We start from the raw sequence: 24,918 nt of genomic DNA, 5'->3' as shown, positions 1-24,918 counted from the left end.
CTCTCCCATCCTATCGCTTGTGTGTCAATCAAACAACATGTGTCATACAATTTGTCAGCGCTCATCTAAAATCTTGTAAAGGCTGCTTCATGTAAAGACATGCAAACGACCGCTAGGTGTCACTGTGGAGGCGGTTTCGGATTGATGTTTCGAAGCCTCGAAACATACGGCACAATTGACACAGCTAGTGTTTCACGAAGCCTCGCTCTGCCCACCACTAACAAGACTCAAAAGCGATCCCCTCACGCTGACTGACTGATATCTGAAGCGCGTGCACACAGACGCGCGAGTGCGCGACCCGGATATATAGACATCTACACAAATTTAAAGTTTTACAAATATCTGCTTTGATAAGAATTCACGCAGGTAGGATCTATAATATGTTATGTATTAAGTAAATGTTTGGTTAACTGTTGGGTAAAAATATCTGATGTGTAACATTATATTAGATCACTTAGATTTTAAGCAGTCTGTCACAATGTCAATCAAACAAAAGAAAAAAAGTTTAACATATATTGATGATGTTTTTGCTTTGTGTGTGCTAAATCTTATAGTTTTATCAGTGATTTTAAGGTATTGATGTGGTAATTTAATGTATGGATGTGGTGATTTTTCTGGTAATTTAACTTTGCTGACTCTTTCAACTTCAAACAGGTGTAGTTATGTCATATTTTGTTATATTCCACCAAATCATGCATTGTTCTATGTTTTAATAGAGAATGTCAAAATATGAACAACAATTTCTTTGAAAATTTGCTAATTTCGACTAAATGTGACAGCACATGTCAAAAATGATGCAGCATCAAATAAAAATGGAGAAAGAAAATTCTTCTTAAAGGAAAATACATATACAAAACAATGGCTTGATGGTTCTGTTAAAAATGTAAACAGGCTGTTGTTAACATACATTTGCATAAAGCATCTATATATGTATATATGATCAGAGCATTAAAAACCTGAAAAGTGTTAAATTAGGGTAAATTTAGAACGGATAAAAATGTGCGATTAATTTGCGATTAATCGCGAGTTAACTCATGAAATCATGCGATTAATCTAGATTAATTTTTTTAATCTATTGACAGCCCTAATATATATATATATATATATATATATATATATATATATATATATATATATATATATATATATATATATATATATATATATATAAAGAAGAATGTAAAAATGCCGGTGCTGGCAACTTTTTTAAAAACACTTGCAGGAAAATAGTTAATATTAAAATTATGAGTTTGCATTATGAACTTAACAATAAGAGACAGACAGGGTGATGTAGCAAATAAAACTTCTTACTGCATATATTATCAAATGCACAACGGTAAAAGACAAGTCCAGACCACATGTTTCTTGTATGAGGTTGTTCCTTATTGGTTGTGACTCTCCATTTAAAGACTCTCATTCATTTGTATCTCACTTAAGCCACCAGAACCGACAGTCAAGACTTAAGCTAATCATAGGTTTAAAGTCACTTTGAGGTTTATCTGTCTGGAGTGACGGTCTGAATTATAATGTTTACAAATCACTCGCATCCTATTTTTCACACAAATTCTTCTTCAAAAAGGAGGAGTTGTGTTTGAACTGGTGAACTCCATCAGCTAATTACAAGAGAGGTCAGAGACTTGAGATTTATTTGTGTTGTTGTCAACATTTTAAAAGCAGGAAAGGAGCCCCTTTAAAGATTCCCTGGAGAGTAAATGTAACTCAACTTTACTGTAAAAACAGATGCTGGCTACAGAACTAAAAACCATTCCAGACATCAGCGTCTATCAGTAAACCTCTCAAAATAGTCACACTTTCACATTGTTCGGTGTGCCGATGAAAACCTCACATTTCTCACACAGATTCATGTCTATGCTCGCCATTGGAAAGACAAACTCGAATGAGTCATTGTTTCCATAAGGTCATTCTCTATCCCTTGCAAACTTGTTCCAACAACAAAGTCCCCGAACGCAGCAAGTTATTAGTATTTCCACATAAACTATAGGAAAATTCATGCGATTTATATTATGGTTAATTCTCCGCTGTATTGCATGTTTGTGGTGATGTAAACTGTAAAGAATAAACTGCCCATTGTTATCCTAGAAGCTTCCTACAGAAGTCTGAGCGTATGGGAAAACGTGAGGGGGGAACCACAGACATGAGCTGACAGACTCTGCTGAGCATGTTCAGTGCGGTCAGGTCAAGCCAGACTAGAAGACTTCTGGAAAATGTACGTCAGAAGTCCACCGAGTCGTGCTTTTGCTATCATCATCCCTGGGGATTTTCAGCATTGAAGTAGAAAGAGCAGAATCTGCAATGAATTAACTTACTCGGTGGGAGGGTTTTCAGGGGACGCTTGTGAATCACACGTTAACCCTGGCCATAAATTTATAATGACTCAAACATCTTTTTGAAAGTCTTTGTAAAATCAGATTCATTTTATTACATCAGATGCGCTTATTGCCTCAAATTCATTTCATTACCTCATGTGTCCTCTATCCGGATTGCTATTTCAAAAGTTATAGGTGTTGTAGTTTAGCCTAATGTCATGATGCTACCCTCTTTGGTATACAGCCCAAATTGCAGTTTATCAAAATGGCAGACATGCAATATGACCAGAATTGTATATAGAAGTCATATTGCATGTATGCTATTATGTTTCTCTTCTTCAGATTTCAAACTAATTTTTAAACAAATTTGGGTCAGACCATCCTTCAGATCACATTTGAATACTGGCAAAAAAACTGGCATTGGCACATGACTATACAAAATCTAATGAGAGTGCCACCTGTTGGTCAAAACTTATAAGTAACTCTAATACAAGTTACTCTATTTTTGTTTTAAACCAGTTATTGCCAAGTGTAGCATTAATGTCATTGTTGTTCTTATTATTCCAGCTTGCAGCTAAATTTTATTCATTTTTCTGTTGGACGGATTTATGTGAACTGTCAATATGCTATGTAAATGCATTGTAAAATGTAAAATATTTCTGTTTGTCATCTTGCTAACATAATTTGTCTCTTTTGATGATTTTTATTTATATAGTTTTTCTTTATGCTGTATATAGTGCATACACAAAAGTTATCACTGGGGCAGTATCTTTTCAAAAAAGTACACTTTGGTACTTAAAAGATGCATATTGGTAACTCAAAAGTACCTTTTGTTACCTTACTGGTACCTCAAAGCCAAATGTAAATATCTGTACCAAAAAGGGACATATTAGGAGCTTCAAGGTACCGTCCCAGTGACTTTGAACCTTTTTTCTGAGAGTAAAATATGGTTTAACTTTAAATGACTAAGAAACTATCATAATCTCTGCTATCGTCTCTGAGGCCGTCATCAGCCATGCATTTATGAAATTTGATTTTGGTACTTGGCACTTCCCTGATTCAATAACTTCACCTTCCTAAATGCATTGGTTTCATGTACTGAAACTATATGTATTTATGTGCTTGTCTGTCTTTGATGTTTTCAGATTTTCTTAAGGTGTTTGAGTTGTATTCTCATCATCAGCTTCCCAGTACATAATTTATTAGATTATGTACTAAGAAATCCTTGATTGTACATATTTTATCCAGTATTTTAAAGTACATCACCATGCATATTGCTAAATTCAATTTTTGACCCAATTTCTACTATTGTAGATACAAAACCATCATTTTAAGATGAAGATTGTAGACAGAAGGTAGACAGAACAACCAATAGGTATGAAATGAAGGTAGATGGCTAAAGCTCAAGGGTGCCACCTGGTGCTACAGCTATAACCTGAATTGCTGCATTCACAAGCAATTAAAAAGTTTGCCAAAATTGTTCATTATTCTGTAAATCCTTCAATGATGGACTGTAAGGTAAATCAGTTTAGAGGTTTGTTGGAAACAGTATTTATGAATCAGACTTCCTTGAACACATTAGGTCATGTCTACCCACAAAAGCCTTTTCAGGACAGCAGGGATCACCTTTTCCAGTCATTTTCTCAAGCTATACCAATGCTTTATAACTTCTGTCTGGACTAGTTTTAGTATCTCATATGGGTCGAAATGCAATATTGATCTATGTCAGTTGGTTAAATGAAGAGTTTGTTATTTTTTTTTTTAAATACAGGACTCCAGACTAACTTTTTTCGCTAGGAGCACAGTGGCCCCCAACTGAACATTTTAGGGGCGCAACCAGAAAATTTAGGGGCACACACTGTAAATCAACATGCTAACCAAATATTCAAATTTCTACTATTTTCCACTGTAATAAATACTTTAATGATACATGCAGAAAGTACAATGTGCTGTTTCAAATTCAGTGTCGCATCAGAAAAAAAGGTCAAATTTACTGGTCGCACATGTGCGACTGAATATAAAATTCAGTGGCACACTCTCAAAGTTTTGTGGCAAAATGCCACCATTTGGTGGCAGTCTGGAGCCCTGAAATTGTTTTGTGGAAATACGTTTTCTAATATGTTCTTCTAAAACTTAATTGTCAACTGAATAATGAATGAGCATGCAATTTGTAATGTGCTTTTTTCCAATGTACATGATGTTTTTACAGCGGTTATGTAATTGTCATCATAAATTGGTGATAATATCTCATTGGGTCCTCTCTTAACATAGAAGTGCCACAGGGATGACGTATTTTTGTAGGCAAAACCCAGAAGCGAGTTAGCCCTTTAGCACGTCTGGATCCATCTACCTGAAGTCAATTTTTTTTTTTATGGGGTTATGGTTAAACTCCTTAAATGAGATTGTGAAGCCAAAGATGTTTTTTGCTTTATCCTATGGCAGTGGTTCTCAATCCTGGTCCTGGGGGTCCGCTGCTCTGCACATTTTGAATGTCTCTCTTATCTGACAGACAATGAGATCTCTGCTAATGAGCTGATGATTTGAATCAGCTGTGTTAAACAGGAGAGACATGCAGGGTGTGCGGAGCGGTGGACCTCCGGGACCAGGATTGAGAACCACTGTCCTATGGCATAAAACACACCAGTAATATCCACACTTGTGATATTTTAAAGCTTTAAAGTGTCTTTAAAAGGGAGTTTGCTAACAAGCTAGGACTACAGACTTTGTCTAGTACTTTAAACGTCAAAACGCATGAAGATCTTCAAACAAGGCAACATGGGCACAATTCCCAACAAATATTTATCCACAATCCACATACTATTTCCTTATCAGGATACATGTCTTTAAATGTGTTTACGGTAATCAGGGCTGCCAACTTTTGAGTTCAGCATGGAGTTAGATGGGGGGAGACAGTCCATAGAGAGTTGGCATCTTGGGGTGGTTATTAAATTATTATCATTTACTAAATGATTATTTAAGAATATCATTATTATAGAAGTTCTTTACTAAAGTAACCATTTGCCAAACAACCTATGATAATAGTGTGGATTATTTTGCTATTTCTGGGATGAGTTGTTGAGAAAGTCTGCAGAAAAAAGGTTTACAATACAAATTCAATTAGATTTTAGAAATAAAATTGAAATAAAAACTTACTAAGTTTATAGTTCTAAGTCTCTGTTCCAATTTTATACCTATTTTATACTTTTCCTACTGATCAAAGGGTCCAAACGTTCTCAAAAGTTCTAATGAATACTGGTCTCTGCAAAATGTACATACGGTAAATACAGATGACAGCATATTTGGTTCAGTTCATCTACTAAAAAAACTACTTGTCGTCAACTACGTACCCGTCTTTAGGAATCGCCTTTTTCTGAGGGTATCTGCATGATTAAATCCATAAATCCAGTCAGGCCTGCTTTTTTTATGCAGGCATTAACGCTTGGCGTGATCCACTATATATGATACCGCGCAGACTTATAGATATCTATGCGCAGACTGATCGGACATCAGAGAACCGCGAGAGCATTGGTAATTGCGGACCATTTTGTGACTATTTTGACTTGTTCTCGCGGTATTCTGATGTCATACGCCGAACGGTCAATACAGCGCCGTATCAAATGAAACACCTATTGACTCTGTGTTCAATTACCAGCAACATGAAAAGTGGTGGTACGCAAGAGAAAGTGAGGGTACGCTCTAAAGTTTAAAATATAAAAATACCGATACTGTGAGCAATGGATTACTTACATCGTGTATTACTCTTTCACCGCCGTCAACAACCTGAAACATCGTGCAGACGCGCACTCGCTCTGGCTATTTCGCACTCAGTCAGCTTCAGTAAAGAGTAAACAATAACTCCACCTTCTTTGATTTGATTGGCCATTGCATCATTTTGACATCGACGAGCTCTTTTAGATAGATTATAGATATAGGCGTTGTACAGTATTTACATGCATATTAGACGATTCTTTCATGACTTTTTTATTTTATTATATCACCTGGGGCTCTCAATGATGGGAACGAGCCTGCGTGAGCAAATAGATGTGTGGCGTGAGAGCTGGCAGCCCTGAAAGTTTAATAAAGTGTGAAAGAGCTTGGTGGTGATGACATGATGTCGAATTTTTTTTCATCAGTAAAGATTATATTGTCGGACAAAACGCGTAAGTGTCATAACCCTTTGTTAAACACAAACTTATTTTTTGCGACAAGTATATAAGAAAAAATATTGTTTTTTGGCGAGGGAACCAGCGTCCCGCTAGCCTCGAGGGGCAATAGATATGTACACTAGCCCTGCGTTCCAGTTCGTTTTTTTATGAACTTCCCTCGCTAACTTCCCTCAGTCTCGTTCACTCGGATGTACGTCATTGCTTATGTTGTACAAGTGCCCACTACTGCTAGAACACTTGAAGTAGGTTCAAATGGATCGCCCTAAGCCCTTGATCACATGGAAAGTGGAGACCGCCCCCTCCATGTGCAAAGCACGAGTTGCTGAAGTGACGTCACAATCGTGTTGCATTGTGGGATATGAAGCTGCATGGAGTGTACATATGAAGCAGACTCGCTCCCTCTGTCAAAATCGAGGGAGCGAGGGTCTGTTCATACAAACTTCCCTCGTCCACTTGACGAAGTGGAACGCACTTCAAAATGGCGACAGGGATTCCCCCGAGGGGAAGTGTTTAGGGAAGTTCGCGAGTGTGTGTCTAAAACTGGAGTGGAACGCACCCCAGATGTCCTTGGCTACGGCAGTTCATTGGACCGAATGCGTCAAACAGAGCCGCCATCTTGAAACAGGTTTTACCTAGATACTTCCTATGACAAGACCCCTGTTCTTCAAAAACGATCTTCAGAAACCTAAAAGTGACGTCACAGGACTACGACTATCTTTTTTTACAGTGTACGGCTAACCTTCAGGTTGGCCTACAAAAATACGTCATCACTACGGCACTCTATAAGGGTACCGATCTAAAGTCCCCATGAAACGGAAGTAACGATTGTCTTTATTCCCCGTGGTTACGTATATCCTAGTGAAACCGGCTTCTGAAATGAAATAAGGCAGGGCTGGATTTGAATTCGTCCATCGAGATCTGATTGCATAATTTGAAGTTGGTCTTGTTGCTAATTGCTGCGATCTTTTCCCGGACCCCGCCCACCTGCCGTACCATATGACCACAAGTAAAGAGAAATAGTTTTGAGGAGGGGAGGAGATTTGCGTTTCTGATTAAAGATTATAAGGGTACATGAATAAAAAATAATAATGAAGCTCACAGATAAGTCATTTGTAAAAAAAAAATGTTTTTCCTTTAATTTCAATGACTTTAATTTAGCTATTATTGGACCAGTATTGGGTTTCTTTTTTTTCCTCGACATATTTAACTGATACGGTATTTACCTTTTTTCCCTCTAGATGATGAGCTGAGCTGCATAGAGAACGGGCAGGTGTACACAAACAGAGACATCTGGAAACCCGAACCATGCAAGATATGTGTTTGTGACAGCGGGACCATCTTGTGTGATGATGTGCAATGCGATGAAGTGTCTAACTGTGAAAAGGTAACCGTCCCAGACGGAGAGTGCTGTCCTGTCTGTCAGAGTGGTTCACCAGATACCAGCGGCAGACCGGGTGAGTATGACCATCATGAAATCCTTGTAAATTAAAACAAATTCAGATTTACCACCATTATATAATCATTATACATTAAAGGGGACATACCATGAAATGAAATGTGACTTTTGCCATGTTTAAGTGCTACAGTTGGGTCCCCAGTGCTTTTATCAACCTAGAAAATGTGAATAAGATCAACCCAGTAACTTAGTTTTGGTAAACCATTCTCCACAAGCATGTGAAAAAATAGGTAATTTGTCTCCCCTGGTGATGTCAGAAGGGGATAATACCGCCCCTTAATCTGCACTATCCAACCACGCCACTGCCATTTAGTGCAGAGATCAGCTCATTTGCAATTTAAAGGACACACCCAAAATGGCACATTTTTGCACACACCTACAAAGTGACAATTTTAACATGCTTTTATAAATTATCTATATGTTATTTTGAGCTAAAACTTCACATATGTACTCTGGGAACACCAAAGATTTATTTGACATCTTAAAAAGTCTTATAAAATGTCCCCTTTAACAACAGCCATTTTGTCTTTTATTTTTTTCAGTGGACAGAGTTGCCAAGGTAAACAATAGATTTACAAACTCTCTATCAATATTAAGCACAATAATAATTAATTAATAATAAAAACAATATCTGAAATAAACATATCTTTACTGTAAGCCCTGTCACATTTCTGTTTTTATTTGTTTCATTTTTTAGGGTCAGAAAGGGGAACCTGGTGATGTCCCAACTGTATGTTTGAAGTCTATTTTTGATATAATTGAAAATAAGAATGCATATAGTAAAATAACTTTTATGTATATTACTAATATTTACATTTAACTTCATTCCAGATTATTGGAATAAGAGGTCGTCCTGGACCAATGGTAAGCTTGCATTCATTGACTTACAAATAAATATATGAACAAATTCAGTTGTAATGCAATTGGTTATATGATGAATTCCTGTAAAACCTATGTGGCCAAGTAAAACATTTACTTTGTTATTTTGCGTAGTTCACTGCACCATGCTCCTGAAAAACTTTTCATTTCACTATACTGCACTGCTATATGGTTGAAATAAAAAATAAAGCTTTTACTTGACTACTTACAGTACATGTATTCATTTATCTAAATCAACTTACAGTACAATGCATTTTAAGGTATAAAGTATTTTATAAGTTCTTTGCGAACCCATTTTGCAATGTGTACTATTTGAGCTGTAGGAACCAAAAACGATCAGGAAACACCAAACTTTAAATAAATATCTAAATATCTAAAAAATAAATCGTAAAACATTAAAATCTGGGATTTGAAATCTGAAAAGTCTGTAGAGACCATATTTGTTTTAACATGTTTGGAGTAACTTAAAACATACATTTACTGTGAGAGACTGAAACACTTTAAGGAAATGTAAATCTCATACATATGACAACAAAAAAATTAACAAAAGTTTTTAAAATATACAGTAAACATGAAACAAGATAACTTTGGATTAAGTTTAAGGGTGGTTTCCCAGACAGGGATTAGTTTAAGACAGAACTAGGCCTAGTTTAATTAGGAAATATAACTAATTTTAACAAGCATGCCTTAATAAAAACATTACTTGTGTGCATTTTGAGGCAAAGCAAAGGGCATTGATGTATTTTAAGATATGTCAGTGCAAGTTGTTTTCAGTTTGGACAGCTCTTACATTTATTTGAGTCCAGGACTAGTCTAATCCCTGTCCGGAAAACTGCCCCAATATGCCAGTGAATTTAATGCCAGTTCAGGTGCTTACACTTACAGTCATTTCCTTTAGACACTAGATGGGGACAGAGCACGGCTATGGATATTTCCTTAATTTCATCATGACTGAATGCTATCAACACTCTTTTAATTGACCTTAATCGTGGTGTTTGTTTATACAGGGACCTCCGGGATCGTCAGGGTTTAGAGGAGACACCGGACCCAAGGGTCGACCTGTAAGATACTGCACATTAACATTGGGAGGAAAGCTGCAAAATATTTCGTAATTGAAATGCTGTTAACCACATTTTAATGTGTTATGTAGGGTCTGAGGGGACCCCCAGGATTTGACGGAGAGCCTGGTATTCCCGGACAGCCAGGAGAGCCGGGACCACCAGGACATTCGCCAGGAGTTAGTATCATCTTTGGTTTTAAACTTACAGATTTAGGGCAAAGCAATTAAAAGAAATGCTAGCAGTTACAATATAGACAAGAAGTAAACAATTTTTGTATGTTATATAGGCACTTTTTTTAATTTGTAGCTATCGGTAAAACTTTTAACACAATGTAGGTGTTGGTCACTGCCTAGTATTAATAGCTAGGTCTTTGACAGGTGCATAGTGCTGCTCACAAAAGCCAAAAATCCTGCCCATAGGATCAAAGACAGTTTGTTATTATGTACCATTATGGATGGGGTTACTAGAAATATATTATAGTATTATCCAGCTGTTCAAAAAGAATAACGGTAAGTCATTTTGCAAATGATTGTAAAACCCACAATAATATAGCAGAACATTTTTAGAGACTATTCAAAGTCCAATAAAAACTGTGTGCTTTTCCTTCTGGAAGTTTCACACAGGTTTTTCTGATTTTCTGAAATCTTTTCCGGTTTTGTGAGAAATATGCATCAGATGTTTAGCAAACAGACTGTAATCCATGGGTCATCTGAGGCCGATACTACACGGGGTTAGGATATGCAACGCACACACGTTATTTCTAAACATACTCTGATAACGAAAGGACACATGCCTGAAGCTATCCTACTGCATAGTTTCATAGATTAGATATTTTAAGATAAATTATTTTCTCCTGTTATCAACATTATTCTGCTGTTTCAGTGTTTAAACATCCATGTCCTTTGTTACTTAGGGTCAGCTGGCCTCACATATGGCTGGGGGATTTGATGACAAAACAGGAGCTCAACATGCCATGATGCCTGGAGTTCGTGTAAGTGGATCTTATGGGTTCTTTAATAGAGAATCATAATTATGAGATCATTGCATTGGCTTTTAAAGCTATGGGTATTGTTTAAATAACAAAACTATATTTTTTAAAGGGGGAGGCAGGACCAAGAGGGCCACCTGGACCAAATGGGTCACCAGTAAGTATGTTTATTTGAGAAGCATTTCAAATTAATTTCCAAAGAATGTTGGTTTAAGTTTATACAATTTCCTTTAGGGGGTGCCAGGACCACAGGGACCTCATGGTGATGTAGGTGATCCAGGGCCAATGGTGAGTGAATATAATGAACTGTCATTCAGAGCAAATCTATCTCAAGCTCTTTATTACAAACTAAATTTCATCCAGGATAAACACAACTACCAGTTGTTCACATAGGCTATTGCAGGCAATTTTCATGGCTCATTTAAGAAAGGAAAACCTCATCTGTAGTTGTTCACATTATCAAAGCAATGAAATTGTTGTAGTGGTTTTATACATGTACTTAAAAGCTCTTTTGCCAGAATTTAACTTTTTAGGAAAAATCATTACGGAAAAACGTACTTTGTTAATGAAGCCGAAGAATAAACAAAAACGTATTGCATGCGATCCAGTAAATATAACATCACTAGGTTTATTTTTTAAAACCTCAAATTACTTGAAGAAGCTATTTAGCTATTTCCATCGCTTTGAAAGAAAGATAACATGTTGACTTTTGTGGCACTGAAAAGTTGATCACAGTATAAAAGGAAATACACAATACAATAGTCTTCTGGATAAATGTAAACAGTATAAAAAATATGAAGCACAAAACAGATAGCATACAAAAATAACAACAGCTTTGGCTAACAGATATTAAATTTTTTTTTATAAATAATTGTGACTAACAAAATTCCTCAAGCATTGTTTAAGGTTTACACACACTTTGTGAAACCACACGCCATGGACTAGTACAGAGCCATGTATGGGAATCACTAAAATTATGCAAGTTTTGTTGAGAAATTATTTTATGTGTTTGGTCAGCACCCTATCCATATAATGCGTCTATGCTGTATTTTATTTGTTTTTTTGGTTAGAACTGTTCTGTATTTAATAGGGTGGCTCAGGCCCAAGAGGTCCCGAGGGTCCTTCAGGAAAACCTGGTGAGGATGTGAGTAAATACACCCTCCTTAATACTCAAATAAATGCCGGCAGTGTTTCTGTGCTTCCCAAAAGCATACAAAACCATGGGACTGTTTGTATTGTCACAGGGAGAACCAGGAAGTGCAGGAGGTGGTGGAGAAATAGGATTTCCTGGATCTGCGGTAATAATTGACATTTTCTTTTTAAGCAGCTTTTGTCATTGGATGTTGATTGTATTTACACTTACGTCTGAATGACTTTTGTGCTTAGGGAGCAAGAGGGTTTCCAGGGACACCAGGGCCTCCAGGCTTAAAGGGCCACCGAGTGAGTTATTTATTCATCTCTAAGCCTTCGTTTGAGAGAAGTTGTGGGGTTCGAATACATTGTACATTGAAAAGAATGCAAAATGTTAATAAATTTGCACAAGAATTACCTATAAACCAAACAAACAAATGATTATTTACGTATCACATGATATTTAATACAAGTCAACAAATTTACGGTAGGTAGTAGGTTGAGTGAAACATGATCTTCAATAAGAAAACAATAAGTCATTAAAGGCACACCATGGAACCTTTTGGCCACTAGGGGGCGCTAGACATGTATTTTTCACGCCTAGCGCCCCTAGAGGCCACAAGCGCCGCAGCACTGTCGCAAAGGAAAAGAACTGACCAACCTTAAAACTAAACTAAAAACTAAACCTTTAAAACGCTAAACGATCAACATTTTGAGGCATCAGGGAGAAACGCAGACATGTTACAACTTTCTGATGAGGAACTCGTGGCAGAAGCCATTTCTCAATCTGAAGGTTCCAGCCTCCGGATGTCGTATTTCTAAGCTGCATACGTCATCAAGACTGTCTTATTTCAGAATATTAACAATTATAAAGTTGACTATTATACTTAGTTAATTGTAAATTGTTGCAGTATGCTTATGACTTGCGAATGTAATGCTCAGTTTACCTTAATAAACCAGGCTTGATGACGTATGCAGCCTGCATATTTGACCTCCGGAGGCTGCAGCCTTCCAGTTGAGAAACGACCAGAAGTATTTCCTTGCCTTTTTCGAAACAAATATTGTTGCATCGTCTCTCTCTCCCTCCCCACCAGGATTTTCCGCAATGGCGCTCGTTTTTCCTCTCTTTTGTGTGAAAATTGTAGCTCCAAATCCAAGTAAACAGATGTGTTTAGGTCTGCCGCTTTGTAATACGTCACGCGAGTGACAGCAGAATGCAGAGAGAAGAGAGAAACGCTCAGATCTGATTGGTGAATGTATATTGCTATAGCATCCTGGATTGTAATGTAAATACCATAGACACAGTAAAAGAAAGGTAAATACGTGAACACGTGAATGCAGCATCTGAATACAGGGAACTATATGGAAGATAATCGCCGTCATTTATAAAGAAGATCGCATTTATGTATGAATCAAGATCGTGAGTTTATATAAAAAATTGCCTTAAGGGGGAATCAAACCCGGGTCGCCCGTGTCATAGGTCCGTGACACTAACACGGTGCCACAGAGTCACATAATAGAAATTGCTCTCTACACTACTTAAGTAGCCTCCAGCAAAATTTACATAAAAAAATTGTGTGGAGGAAGTGAAGTATGCCGTAAAGCATTCGAATTTTGTAGGTTTTTTTTGTGCTCTGGTTACTACCCGAAACCCTAAGTTTTAAAGTACGAGTAAAAGCGATACAGACCCCGTCAGGCTATAGTAGACATGTCATTCAACCTATTTAAAGTCGATGTACTATCACAAGGGTCTTGAAAATGTATTATGAGGGTTGAAAAATTACATGGTGTCGCTTTAAAGGAACAGTATGTAGGATTGTGGCCAAAACTGGTATTGCAATCACAAAACTTGTGGCTAAAACTGGTACTGCAATCACACAACTGGTGGCCAATACACAAAATGACAACATAAACATCAGTTGAAGGCTGCTACTTCACTTATTAAATGACAATCTCCTGGCCAGACCACTGTTGTCAGTGATATAAGTATTTGAACTGAAAATGATTTCTTAATGTCTAGTGACAAATCATTGCCATTTTATGATTAATTGATATACATTTTTTTTACATACTGTTCCTTTAATTTATAGGTCAGCATCAACCATTTTGCACAAAGTGTCCTTGCTTGACTAGATAATGAATTTTAAATATTCTTACTAGTCATATGTAATAAGATTTATAATAATAGAAAATGACCCTTATTTTTTTTATCAGTCGTACAATATTTGTAATTGATGTTTGGCCAATTTTAAATGTATTAACACACCTTAGGTTGCAAAAGAGAGAGTAGTTAAACTTGTGATATTACTGCTTTGTCAATCATAAATGATGGATGATTCAGCTGTGCTCTTTTCTAATTTAGGGACATGAAGGTCCAGCTGGTGTCAAAGGTGAACGTGGAGCTCTGGGATCAAAGGTTCATTTTTGTCTTCTATTTGAAACAATTTTATGAAGGCTGATTCAGTATTCTTTCGCCACATTAGACCTTATCTGTCAGTTTTGATTCGAGAACTTGTAAATTTGTAATGAATTGTATTGAAAGGATGATATTAATTGATATTTAAATATTTTATGTATTTTAGGGTGAATCTGGTGGATCCGGTGCAATGGGTGCCCCTGGACCTATGGTTAGTGTATTCTTTTATTTTAAAATGTATTGATTTAACAGATGCTTATTCAAAGTGACTTACAAATGAGAGGCCATTCAACATTTTCTCTTAATATATAAATAATAAGATATTATCTTCATTCTAATACTGACAAATAACTAATAGACATAAATTAAAACAACTATTACCACAGGGTCCTAGGGGAATGCCAGGAGAGAGAGGACGCCCAGGAGCGGGTGGGACACCGGTAAGTTAAAAATAAATGTTTCGGTTGTGTTTTAATTATTTTTACTTCTATTTATCCTTTTCTTTTGTATTTCAGGGTACACGTGGTGTTCAAGGAAATGTTGGCAAACCAGGTCCAATGGTAAGACTACATCAAAATACTTCACCAAACCAATGCAAACCTCATGATGCTGACGTCTAAATTTACATTGTTTATATTGTAGGGTCCGTTGGGATTAAGTGGTGCTCCAGGGTATCCAGGAGGTCCAGGTATGAAGGTAGGTAATGATTCGTAATGGTTACAATATTTTTCTATATATATATTTCTATATGTATAATATATTAAGCAATATATGATGAGCTCAGATGTAAAAGCCGCTAAATGCCACCTCCATCAAAAATGAGATAACGATATTGATGACATACTTTGAATTTAAATCTGCTTAATTGGGCCATATAGAAATATCCGCGGTGTAACGACACGATGCTGGGTGTGCATTATTTTCTTATAATTCAATGGTCCATCGTGAATTATTCCTTACATACTAGTTGAGATAGTACATTAATACTATAAAGGTGTTGTTATTATACAAAAAATATAATTGATTTGAAGGGTCAAGCAGGACCCACAGGTGTAAGGGGACCAGAGGGACCACAGGGACAAAGAGGAGAGACAGGACATCAAGGGAGACAGGGACCAGCTGGCAATATTGTAAGTGTTTGATTCTCTTTTGGTATAAATGAATTGAGATTTGTGATAATGAAATTCTACATTTTGCAGGGGACAATGGGTACTGATGGGGGCCCCGGTGCTAAAGGTCCAGTGGTATGTAATAAAATGTTGATTTTTATCTAAAATGTCATTAGATTACAAATGCACTTGGTCAATGCCAATAAACAATGTTATTTTTGTCCAGTGGGAAATGCTGGTCCTCAGGGTCCTGTCGGTTTGCTTGGCCCACCTGGACCACCAGGACCTCAGGGAAGCACAGGGCAGCCTGGGATCAAAGGTCAAGGGGTAATGGCATCTTAATTTAATTTAGCCTTTAAGATTATGATATCGTAATTTAAAGAATATATATTGTTAAAGATTAAAAATCTAATTGTGAAAGCAATTAATTATTAAAAAAGCAGAATCGCCCAAACACATCTAACCACCAACCTTCTTTAGGGAGATGTTGGTGTACCTGGATTTAAAGGAGAGGCTGGACCCAAAGGAGAACCTGTAAGTTTATTTTACTATGCATATACAGTATATCTTAGTTAAGTTTCTGTTTACAAGATTAATATAAAATATTTTATATTTATATACAGCTATGGGGGGAATCGAGTTACAATTGGCCTATGCTTTGAGTCTATTTTTCCAGCCAAAAATGGATCAATTAAAGTACTTCAAAACAAAAAAACTACACACATTACCTTGTAAAGCAATGCACTTCGCTGTTTGTAGGGTCCACCTGGAGCACAAGGTGTAATTGGACCTCAGGGTGAGGAGGGAAAACGGGGACCCAGAGGAGATTCTGGTTCTATTGGCCCACCCGGGCCTGTTGGTGAGAGAGTGAGTTTAGTTTTCTTGCCATAGCCTTTGCAACCGAAGACTGAAATGTATGTAAATGCTAAATCTTCAACCTTTATGGATAGACCAATTCTTCATTGGTTTTGTAATCTTATTTAGGGGGCTCCTGGAAACCGTGGCTTCCCCGGTCAAGATGGCTTACCAGGTCCAAAGGTAAAAAGACAATTCAGATAAATGTCAATTTTTTTTCTTTTACAAGTACATGAAATAATTACCTTCTGATCACATTCATCTAAGGGTGCACAAGGTGACCGTGGAATTACAGGAACTTCTGGACCTAAAGGCTCTAGTGGAGATCCAGGGAGAACAGGAGAACCGGGTCTACCGGGTGCAAGAGTAAGACAAAGTCTATATATAACAGCAAATTCTGATATACTTCTTCCAAATACATTAATTCCTTTACAATCATTTAGGGTTTGACAGGAACGCCTGGAGTGCAGGGGGCCGAAGGAAAGCCAGGACCACTGGTACATTTTTCAGCTGTTGTTCAGTCATTATTGGAATAAAATGTCCACAATTTTAATGGAGAAAAGTAATGTTACTGTAACCACTGGGTGCTCCAGGTGAGGATGGGCGTCCAGGACCTGCAGGGTCAACTGGAACAAGAGGTCCAGCTGGACAAATGGGATTAATCGGTCCAAAGGGTTTTAGTGGAGTAGGATCTGTTGATATATTTATTTATTAAAAATAATAATAATATCACAATTGCAGACTTACACACATAATTCTAACAATTTAGGGAGATCCAGGAAAGGCAGGTGAGCAGGGATCTGCAGGAGTGCCTGGACAGAGGGTAAGTAACATCAATTTAAAAGTATAGCATTTTTCCCAGATTATAATGGTGTTTGATTCCTCAAATCCTATTAAAGAGGGGTGTGCTATTACTTTTCTAATCGACCAGCTAAACCAGCACTGAACCAGCACCAAATTAGCATCAGCACCAGCATCCCATGTTGGTCATACCAGCAAGATCAGCATATGGTGTGTTTTGGCAATCATGCTGGTCTATGATGTTTTTTTTAGCAGGGAAACCATTTAACCTTGGCTTTTTTTGTAGGGTCCACCTGGAAAAGATGGAGAAGTAGGCCCAGCTGGACCACCAGGTCCACATGTAAGTGTTTCCCAATTACACAAATGTGTTGGACTGCCTATAAAGTTAACCATGCTATGAGTAGAAGAGTACATGTTAATCCATGTTTTGTTACTTATATGTTAGGGTTCAGCAGGTGACAGAGGTGAACAAGGACCTCCTGGAATGCACGGTTTCCAGGTGATTTCTTAATGACTGTTTGATCACTGGAATATCCTTGAATCTTTATTGGGACTTTTTAAAACACATCATTGCCTATTTTTCAGGGATTGCCAGGACCAGCAGGTGCTCCAGGAGAGGGAGGAAAACCTGGCGATCAGGTACAATCATTTGAAGTTTATTGACAACTGTGTGTTGGACTTCAAATTTGTGGACAAATAGATGAACAACAGGTGATAAATGTTGTCCCAATGGCAATGATTATCAATGCTAACCCAGCATTACGTTTTGTTCAGGGTATCCCTGGAGAAGGTGGACCTGTAGGCCAAATTGGACCAAGGGGAGTGTTTGTATTAAATCACTTTCTCAAACATTTTGTAATCAAAACATGTTTGTAATTGTCAGTTGACTCATTTAACAGGGTGAACGTGGAATTCCTGGAGAAAGAGGAGAACTTGGGCCTAATGGTCTGCCAGGAGCCAAAGGTATCCCAGGAGCACCTGGTCCAGATGGCCCGAAGGTAAAACTGAACAGTGTAAAAACTGAAACTAATGCTTTGTTTAATTTAATGTATTTTAGCATTTTAAAAACTACTATGAAATAATAGTAGTAACATCACATCACACACTACAAATATCACAGATGCACTTCCCTGAATTTTCATTAACTTGCACTGAACTCTTTTAATTCAAAAGTTTCTGTCTGAAATCAACATAGTTTTCAATTTCTCCTTCCCGTATTGCATAATTAAAAGTAAATGCCATACCATTACTATTTTTATTGAATTACAGGGCAGTCCAGGGCCTCCGGGTAATGTGGGTGATCTAGGCCCTCCTGGTCTGCAGGGTATGCCCGGTGAAAGAGGGATCTCTGGGCCACCAGGTCCAAAAGGAGATAGAGTACGTATTGATGCAACTGTAGTTTTAATCCACAGTATATACATGGATATTTGTGTCATTGCCTGAGGTATTAAATGTACCTTATCCATACATTTAGGGAGCTGTTGGTGAGAAAGGATCTGAGGGCACACCGGGAAGCGATGGTGCAAGGGTAAATAGAGAAAGATTTTCTTGCTTTACAAAATGTTGGAGAAGGCAACTTCAGTACAAGAGCCAAGCAGCTCAGACATGTTGTAACTTAGCAAACAGAGAATGTTGTGTAAAAGAATGAGCACATTTACATATTGTGTAAGTTAGAGACACAACATTTGAACTTGAAAACAATTCAGCAAACTTGTTCAAGCAGATCCGACCACAAATGCAGCAGACAAAACTTTCTATCTCAGTTATACAAAAACCGTCTGTCTTATAGTTTTGTTTTACTCTTGTAGGGTTTAACAGGCCCAATTGGCCCTGCAGGACCCCATGGTCCAAGTGGTGAAAAGGTACTACTTACACATTTGTCTCAATAACTTAACATTTATATAGACCACACAATTCTAACATAGTAGATTTACAGGGAGAACCAGGCCCTAAGGGACCACCAGGACCTCAAGGATCAAGAGCAATGCCAGTGAGTTGATTTTCAAGATCCAAATACAGAACATACAATCTTTCAAGTGACACGTTTTTGATTTAATGACAAATATTTGTCTTAACCCTAAGGGTTCCCGTGGTGAACCTGGGCCAATTGGCGCTGTAGGCTTTCCAGGACCAATCGTAAGTAGAAATAATTTATTTAGCAGTCAACATATATGTTAAGTTAATGCTGCACATTTTTTGTTCACTGACTAACACTTCTGCACCTGTTAAACAAAACCACAGGGTCCTGATGGTCAGCCTGGTGTGAAAGGACCACCAGGAGAGCCTGGACAAAAGGGTGATGCTGGATCTCCTGGCCCTCAAGGGTTAGCTGGTCCTCCAGGGTCACAGGTGAGAAAATATTTTTGTTATATTTGTTTTTATATGATTCTGAGAAGATGGGATTGTCTAGTAAGCTGATAATCACCTTTTACATGTTACTGTAGGGTAAATTTGGTGTGGCTGGACCAAAAGGAGGAAGAGGTACACAGGGGGCACCTGTAAGTATAGATATTATAAGCATCACCATATCGTAGGTGTTAAAAAGACGGTTCAATTAATGTGCCTCAATGTTTAGGGCCCAACAGGTTTTCCTGGATCAGCTGGAAGAGTTGGCCCACCTGGCCCAACGGTATGATTCAAATCAGAATTCAAAACTATTACAAATCAGAAAAGTTAAACACTTTTTCTAACCAGACTTTGTTGTCTTAGGGCCCTCTTGGTGAGCCAGGTCCACTTGGTCTCCCAGGTAAAGAAGGTCCACGTGGTCTTCGAGGAGATCATGGACCTCCCGGACGTTATGGAGAGAGAGGTCAACCTGGACCTGCTGGAAGCCCTGGAGACAAAGGAGATTCTGGAGAAGATGGCCCACCGGTAAAGTCATCCGACATTTCTTAACTAAAATGCAATAACAATATAATTTTATTAATTGACTGTTTTCTCCTTTAGGGGCCTGATGGTCCACCAGGACCTGCTGGAACAACAGGGCAGAGAGGTATTGTAGGCCTTCCTGGTCAAAGAGGTGAACGTGGAATGCCGGGACTTCCTGGACCAGCTGTTAGTATTCATTACAAAACATTATGATTTGACTAGCTGGTGCATTTTGCATTAGAAATGCTATATTGAAGTCAAGTAATGAAATCAGATGTTTTTTGTGGTGCATGTACTAAATAGTTCTAATATTTGACCTGCCCTTGATTTTTACATGTAGGGTCCTCCAGGAAAACAGGGCTCAGCAGGATCCCCAGGAGACAAAGGACCCTCTGGCCCAGTTGGGGTGCCTGGAGCTAACGGACCTCGTGGTGATCCTGGACCTGATGTAAAATAAATTTTATTACTAATACATTTGCAATAGTATTACAATTGTACCGAATGAAGCTGCTTCACATTTAAATGCAAATATGGTTTGAGAATGAAAATGTTGGTTTGGATAGGGACCTGCTGGATCTGATGGCCCACCAGGAAAGGAAGGTCTCATAGGAGAACGGGTGAGAATAAAAACATAAGGGTCAAACAAATCTTAAATTTAATCAAAGTCTTTGTGCTAATCAAAGAAATTCTTTGCATTTTAAGGGTGATCGAGGAGATTTAGGCCCAGAAGGTTTGATTGGACCTAGAGGATTACCCGGTCCTCCTGGTCCTGTTGGTGCTACCGGTGGTGTTGGAAAACGAGGAGAGTCTGTAAGTCTATCACTTTATATTTTACACTCCTGTTTTTTTAGAGTCTGAAACAGTCAAAGAGTCTGCGGCGATGTTCATGTTTTTTGTCATTCTCCTTGCACAGGGTTCAAGAGGTCCTGCAGGCCCACCAGGTCCTGCTGGAAAGCGAGGACTCACAGTAAGATATCCATTACATCATAACACAACATGGAATTTACCTTAAAATTGCTGATTAAAATAACTGCTAACAACCATCTATTCTAGGGACCACAAGGACCAAGAGGGGATAAGGGAGATTTGGGTGACCATGGTGAAAGAGGACAGAAGGGTCATAGAGGATTTGCAGGTTTGCAGGGTCTTCCTGGACCGCCTGTAAGTTCTAACAAACATTCCCACCAAATTTCAAGACAAAGGTTATGTGCCATATAATATGAATAAACCTTCTACATTTATGTATTTTTTTAGGGCACAACTGGTGAACAGGGACCCCCAGGCATTTTTGGTCCAAGTGGTCAAAGGGTGCGCATTAAATTTGTTTATTGTGAGTGACAAAAACATTTCTAAACAAAAATGTAATTGACTTCAATTAATACCTTTGTTTAATAGGGACCGCCTGGGCCCATTGGACCTCCAGGAAAGGAAGGGGGCGCTGGACTGCCTGGACCAATAGGACCTCCCGGTTCAAGAGGAACAAGTGGTGACATGGGACCAGAGGTGAGTTAAACTGCTTGGCCATCTCACTTAACACAATAAAAAGATGTCAACCTAATTTTATTTCCTCATTTCATAACTAGGGACCTCCTGGAGAACCCGGACCTCCTGGTCCTCCTGGTGCTCCTGGTCCTCCCATTGCAGCTATGGAAGACTTCTTTGGTGGTCCTCAAGATTATGATGCTGGTCCTCCACCCCCAGAGTTCAGTGAGGATGAAGCTAATCCCCAAAGTAACTCAACCAGCGTGTTCCAGGCTGACCCTGGAGTTCAGGCTACATTGAAGGCTCTGAGCAGCCAGATTGATAGCATGCGTAGCCCTGATGGTAGTAGGAAACATCCTGCCAGAACTTGCGAGGACCTGAAACAATGCTACGCTGATAAAAAGAGTGGTACGTTTACAGTAATAATGCAATAAAGTTACAAACATAGCATAACAGTGATCAAAATCATATTCAGTACTACTGTACCAAGCACCGGAGCTTAGCAGTTAACCTCAGTATCTTTAGTGAATAGGTAGATTAAAATGATTCCTTACAAGGTCAAACATCCTTAAATGTTTCATCTCTAAATTGTAGGTGAATACTGGGTGGATCCAAACCAGGGAAGTTCAGAGGATGCCATTAAAGTTCATTGCAATATGGATACAGGAGAGACATGCATCTCTGCAACTTCCTCCAGCATCCCTCGCAAATCGTGGTGGAGTTCCCCGGGAAATAAACCAGTGTGGTTTGGAGCCAATATGAATGGTGGAACCCATGTAAGCATTTTGCTCTTATGAAATGCTTTTTCTAAATCTTAAAAAATTGCTTTAACTCGACTGGTCTTCTAGTTTGGTCTGGTTTGTTGGTTGAAAAAGAGTCAGGCTGGGAGTCCAGCTAGACCATTCCCAGACAGCAGACGATTCTGGACTGGATCCGTGCCAAAGTCAGCAGCTCCGGTACGAATCCGGCCCTAAGTCATCTGCTGTCTGAAGACCAGTATGGACATACTAGCAGACCAACCAAGAACAGCAGATCAGCTAATAATGATTTCACTGCAACAGTATTTCATAATAGACATGTATATTAAACATAACAGAGTAAAACTGCATGTGTCTGTTATTTATTTGTTTGCTTATGTTTTTTGTTAAGTTCACCTACGGGAACAAAGATCAGCCAGCCAACACTGTCACAGTTCAGATGACTTTCATCCGTCTGCTCTCTAAAGAGGCTTCACAAACCATCACTTACCACTGCAAGAACTCCGTGGGCTACAAGGACGAATCAACCGGAAACCTCAAGAAGGCAGTGATACTCAAAGCTTCAAATGATGTCGAGCTCAAAGCTGAGGGAAATAACCGCTTCAGATACACTGTGCTTGAGGACAGCTGCTCAGTAAGTACATACCAAGACATTCCAGAAAACAATTATGCATTTAAAAGACGTTTAATAGTCGTCCAAACATGGTCTATCCTAAAACAAGGCAAAATTTGGCTCTCAGTAAAAATTTAATAGACCATCTAACCATAGCCCAAAATCAGAAAAATGAAACCAAACACCCTGTAATCACTGTTGACTTTGCTTACATGATGAAATATCATATATCATAAAACAACATTCAAGTTCATTTTGGCTAAAAGTGGGTTACTCATAAAATGACTATATTGGGTCTATAGTTAACCTAGATGGTGAGATGACAGCTATTGCATGCTGGGATTTTACATGATAAGTACATGCTCTTTTCCAACGTTTCGGTGCATATCACGGTTTTTGGGTCACGGTTTCGGTACATTTCGTACACTTTGGTCACAACGGGCTTCTTTACAAAAAACCTTAGCCGTTTTTAACCTCTGCCAAGATCAACATTTTCACTTAAGAGCACTTGCACTATTATACTACATGTACCAACTTTACTGTGCACTTCAAAATAAACATAAAATAGCTTAGAGCACTGAATTACTTTTATATTCTATGCCACTATCTTCAAGTTTTTTCGCAAGAAGATCAGTTTGTTAACATTTAAACACAGAAGGCAATATGTGCTGTTTCACCTGCGATCGCATGCTATCAACAACACTCTGATGATGATGGAGCAAGCGACTCGTCATATTAGATGTATTACCTTCAGCATACGGCACTCTCGAATTTTACAGGGTTTATTTGTCCACGTCTTCTTGAGCATCGCTGCTGCAGTAGACTTAAATAAAGCTGGCGGTGCCTCTATTAGCGTCTATTAGCTTATTTAGAACCATACATTAGCGGTTTATGCGTTGTTTTTTGCATCGTTTATGCACGTGCATCCCGAACCTTGGGAGGATAACGGGACGATTCGATTCTTTACCGAGAACCATTAAACCCCTAATGTAGACAGCTCACTTTTTTACTAGATCCAGAGTAGTATTAACTAATTACATTCTTAAAGTAAGTTGCTACAAAAATTCTCCACACCATTCGGTGAAAAGTTCTGGCCCAAAAAAACTAGATTTAATTAGATTCAGAAATTTAAATTTAGATTAAAAAAATTAGATTCAGATTTAGAATTAGCTTTCCATTGATGTATGGTTTGCTAGGACAACATCTGGCCGAGATACAACTACATTTTTTAAAATTTGGAATCTGGGGTGTAAATTTTTTAGCAACACATTAATAATAATAAATACATTTTTTTCAAAAATATTTCCGGTAGGAAATTTACAATGGGACATGATCTTAAGATCCTAATGATTTTTTGCTTTAAAAAATCTATAATTTTGACCCATACAATGTATTGTTGGCTGTTACTACAAACACGGGTCATGGAGTTTCTGGAATATCATGGAATTTTTAAAGGTCTATTCCAGACATTGAAAGTTTGTCCAAGTCATGGATTATCAGGGATTTTGTCGCTTTAAATTTTTGTTTGCATTTATCAAAATATAATCCACTTGTTAAATTGTGATAAAAGAAATGCCGTCCCTGATTTCAAGTGAGACTATAATCTAAACAGCCATTTATTGGCATTTTTTATTTATTTCATGCATTTAAGCAATTTCACAGTGTACATTACATTATCAGGCTCACAACATCTCAGAAATAGGTTATGAAAATTCAGCGGTAACACTTTACTTAAAGAGGTGTTCATAAGACTGACATGACACCTTCATAATCATGACATGACAAGTCTCATGAACATGGAGATTTCATGCACGTTTATTATGACTGTCATTAAGTGTCATTCGTTCAATTATGTAATTTTTTATGCAAAGACGACATTGTTTGAGATGTCTTTGGTATGACAACTTCACATGAAGCCATACATCATAACTTGTCATGACAACTTGACATTACCAAGACAACATGACTGTCCACTTTTTTTTACCAGTGATACAAATATAATTTGTCA

The 24,918-nt window shown here is 38.0% G+C and overlaps 1 protein-coding gene and 1 long non-coding RNA gene across 2 annotated transcripts in view; one reads left to right on the top strand and one right to left on the bottom strand.

The window, feature by feature from the left end:
• Positions 1-6,609, bottom strand: part of LOC129451665 (uncharacterized) — a 197,740-nt gene extending 191,131 nt beyond the window's left edge. Inside the window, exon 1 of the long non-coding RNA XR_008646838.2 lies at positions 6,075-6,609. This is a non-coding gene — a long non-coding RNA (uncharacterized lncRNA). The remainder of the gene's footprint in view (positions 1-6,074) is intronic.
• col5a2a (collagen, type V, alpha 2a) overlaps positions 1-24,918 on the top strand; it is a 43,170-nt gene that overhangs the window by 16,004 nt on the left and 2,248 nt on the right. Inside the window, exons 2-53 of the mRNA XM_073854651.1 lie at positions 7,732-7,947; positions 8,492-8,508; positions 8,647-8,679; positions 8,781-8,813; positions 9,836-9,889; positions 9,979-10,065; positions 10,803-10,880; positions 10,990-11,034; positions 11,112-11,165; positions 11,968-12,021; positions 12,122-12,175; positions 12,264-12,317; positions 14,371-14,424; positions 14,591-14,635; positions 14,811-14,864; positions 14,940-14,984; positions 15,067-15,120; positions 15,456-15,554; positions 15,624-15,669; positions 15,763-15,860; positions 16,014-16,067; positions 16,293-16,400; positions 16,518-16,571; positions 16,656-16,754; positions 16,832-16,886; positions 16,973-17,074; positions 17,162-17,211; positions 17,476-17,529; positions 17,635-17,688; positions 17,775-17,828; positions 17,964-18,010; positions 18,091-18,187; positions 18,459-18,566; positions 18,664-18,717; positions 18,998-19,051; positions 19,126-19,179; positions 19,272-19,325; positions 19,431-19,538; positions 19,634-19,687; positions 19,765-19,818; positions 19,899-20,060; positions 20,136-20,243; positions 20,398-20,505; positions 20,621-20,674; positions 20,760-20,867; positions 20,971-21,024; positions 21,111-21,218; positions 21,312-21,365; positions 21,453-21,560; positions 21,641-21,947; positions 22,134-22,315; positions 22,689-22,931. Of these exons, the coding sequence (XP_073710752.1) occupies positions 7,732-7,947; positions 8,492-8,508; positions 8,647-8,679; positions 8,781-8,813; positions 9,836-9,889; positions 9,979-10,065; positions 10,803-10,880; positions 10,990-11,034; positions 11,112-11,165; positions 11,968-12,021; positions 12,122-12,175; positions 12,264-12,317; positions 14,371-14,424; positions 14,591-14,635; positions 14,811-14,864; positions 14,940-14,984; positions 15,067-15,120; positions 15,456-15,554; positions 15,624-15,669; positions 15,763-15,860; positions 16,014-16,067; positions 16,293-16,400; positions 16,518-16,571; positions 16,656-16,754; positions 16,832-16,886; positions 16,973-17,074; positions 17,162-17,211; positions 17,476-17,529; positions 17,635-17,688; positions 17,775-17,828; positions 17,964-18,010; positions 18,091-18,187; positions 18,459-18,566; positions 18,664-18,717; positions 18,998-19,051; positions 19,126-19,179; positions 19,272-19,325; positions 19,431-19,538; positions 19,634-19,687; positions 19,765-19,818; positions 19,899-20,060; positions 20,136-20,243; positions 20,398-20,505; positions 20,621-20,674; positions 20,760-20,867; positions 20,971-21,024; positions 21,111-21,218; positions 21,312-21,365; positions 21,453-21,560; positions 21,641-21,947; positions 22,134-22,315; positions 22,689-22,931 (4,238 nt within the window). The remainder of the gene's footprint in view (positions 1-7,731; positions 7,948-8,491; positions 8,509-8,646; positions 8,680-8,780; positions 8,814-9,835; positions 9,890-9,978; positions 10,066-10,802; positions 10,881-10,989; positions 11,035-11,111; positions 11,166-11,967; positions 12,022-12,121; positions 12,176-12,263; positions 12,318-14,370; positions 14,425-14,590; positions 14,636-14,810; positions 14,865-14,939; positions 14,985-15,066; positions 15,121-15,455; positions 15,555-15,623; positions 15,670-15,762; positions 15,861-16,013; positions 16,068-16,292; positions 16,401-16,517; positions 16,572-16,655; positions 16,755-16,831; positions 16,887-16,972; positions 17,075-17,161; positions 17,212-17,475; positions 17,530-17,634; positions 17,689-17,774; positions 17,829-17,963; positions 18,011-18,090; positions 18,188-18,458; positions 18,567-18,663; positions 18,718-18,997; positions 19,052-19,125; positions 19,180-19,271; positions 19,326-19,430; positions 19,539-19,633; positions 19,688-19,764; positions 19,819-19,898; positions 20,061-20,135; positions 20,244-20,397; positions 20,506-20,620; positions 20,675-20,759; positions 20,868-20,970; positions 21,025-21,110; positions 21,219-21,311; positions 21,366-21,452; positions 21,561-21,640; positions 21,948-22,133; positions 22,316-22,688; positions 22,932-24,918) is intronic.

The sequence above is a fragment of the Misgurnus anguillicaudatus genome, chromosome 17, assembly GCF_027580225.2.
Source record: "Misgurnus anguillicaudatus chromosome 17, ASM2758022v2, whole genome shotgun sequence".
NCBI lineage: Eukaryota > Metazoa > Chordata > Actinopteri > Cypriniformes > Cobitidae > Misgurnus > Misgurnus anguillicaudatus.
Note: the sequence above shows the minus strand (reverse complement) of the source record. Positions and strands in the feature narration are given on the sequence as shown.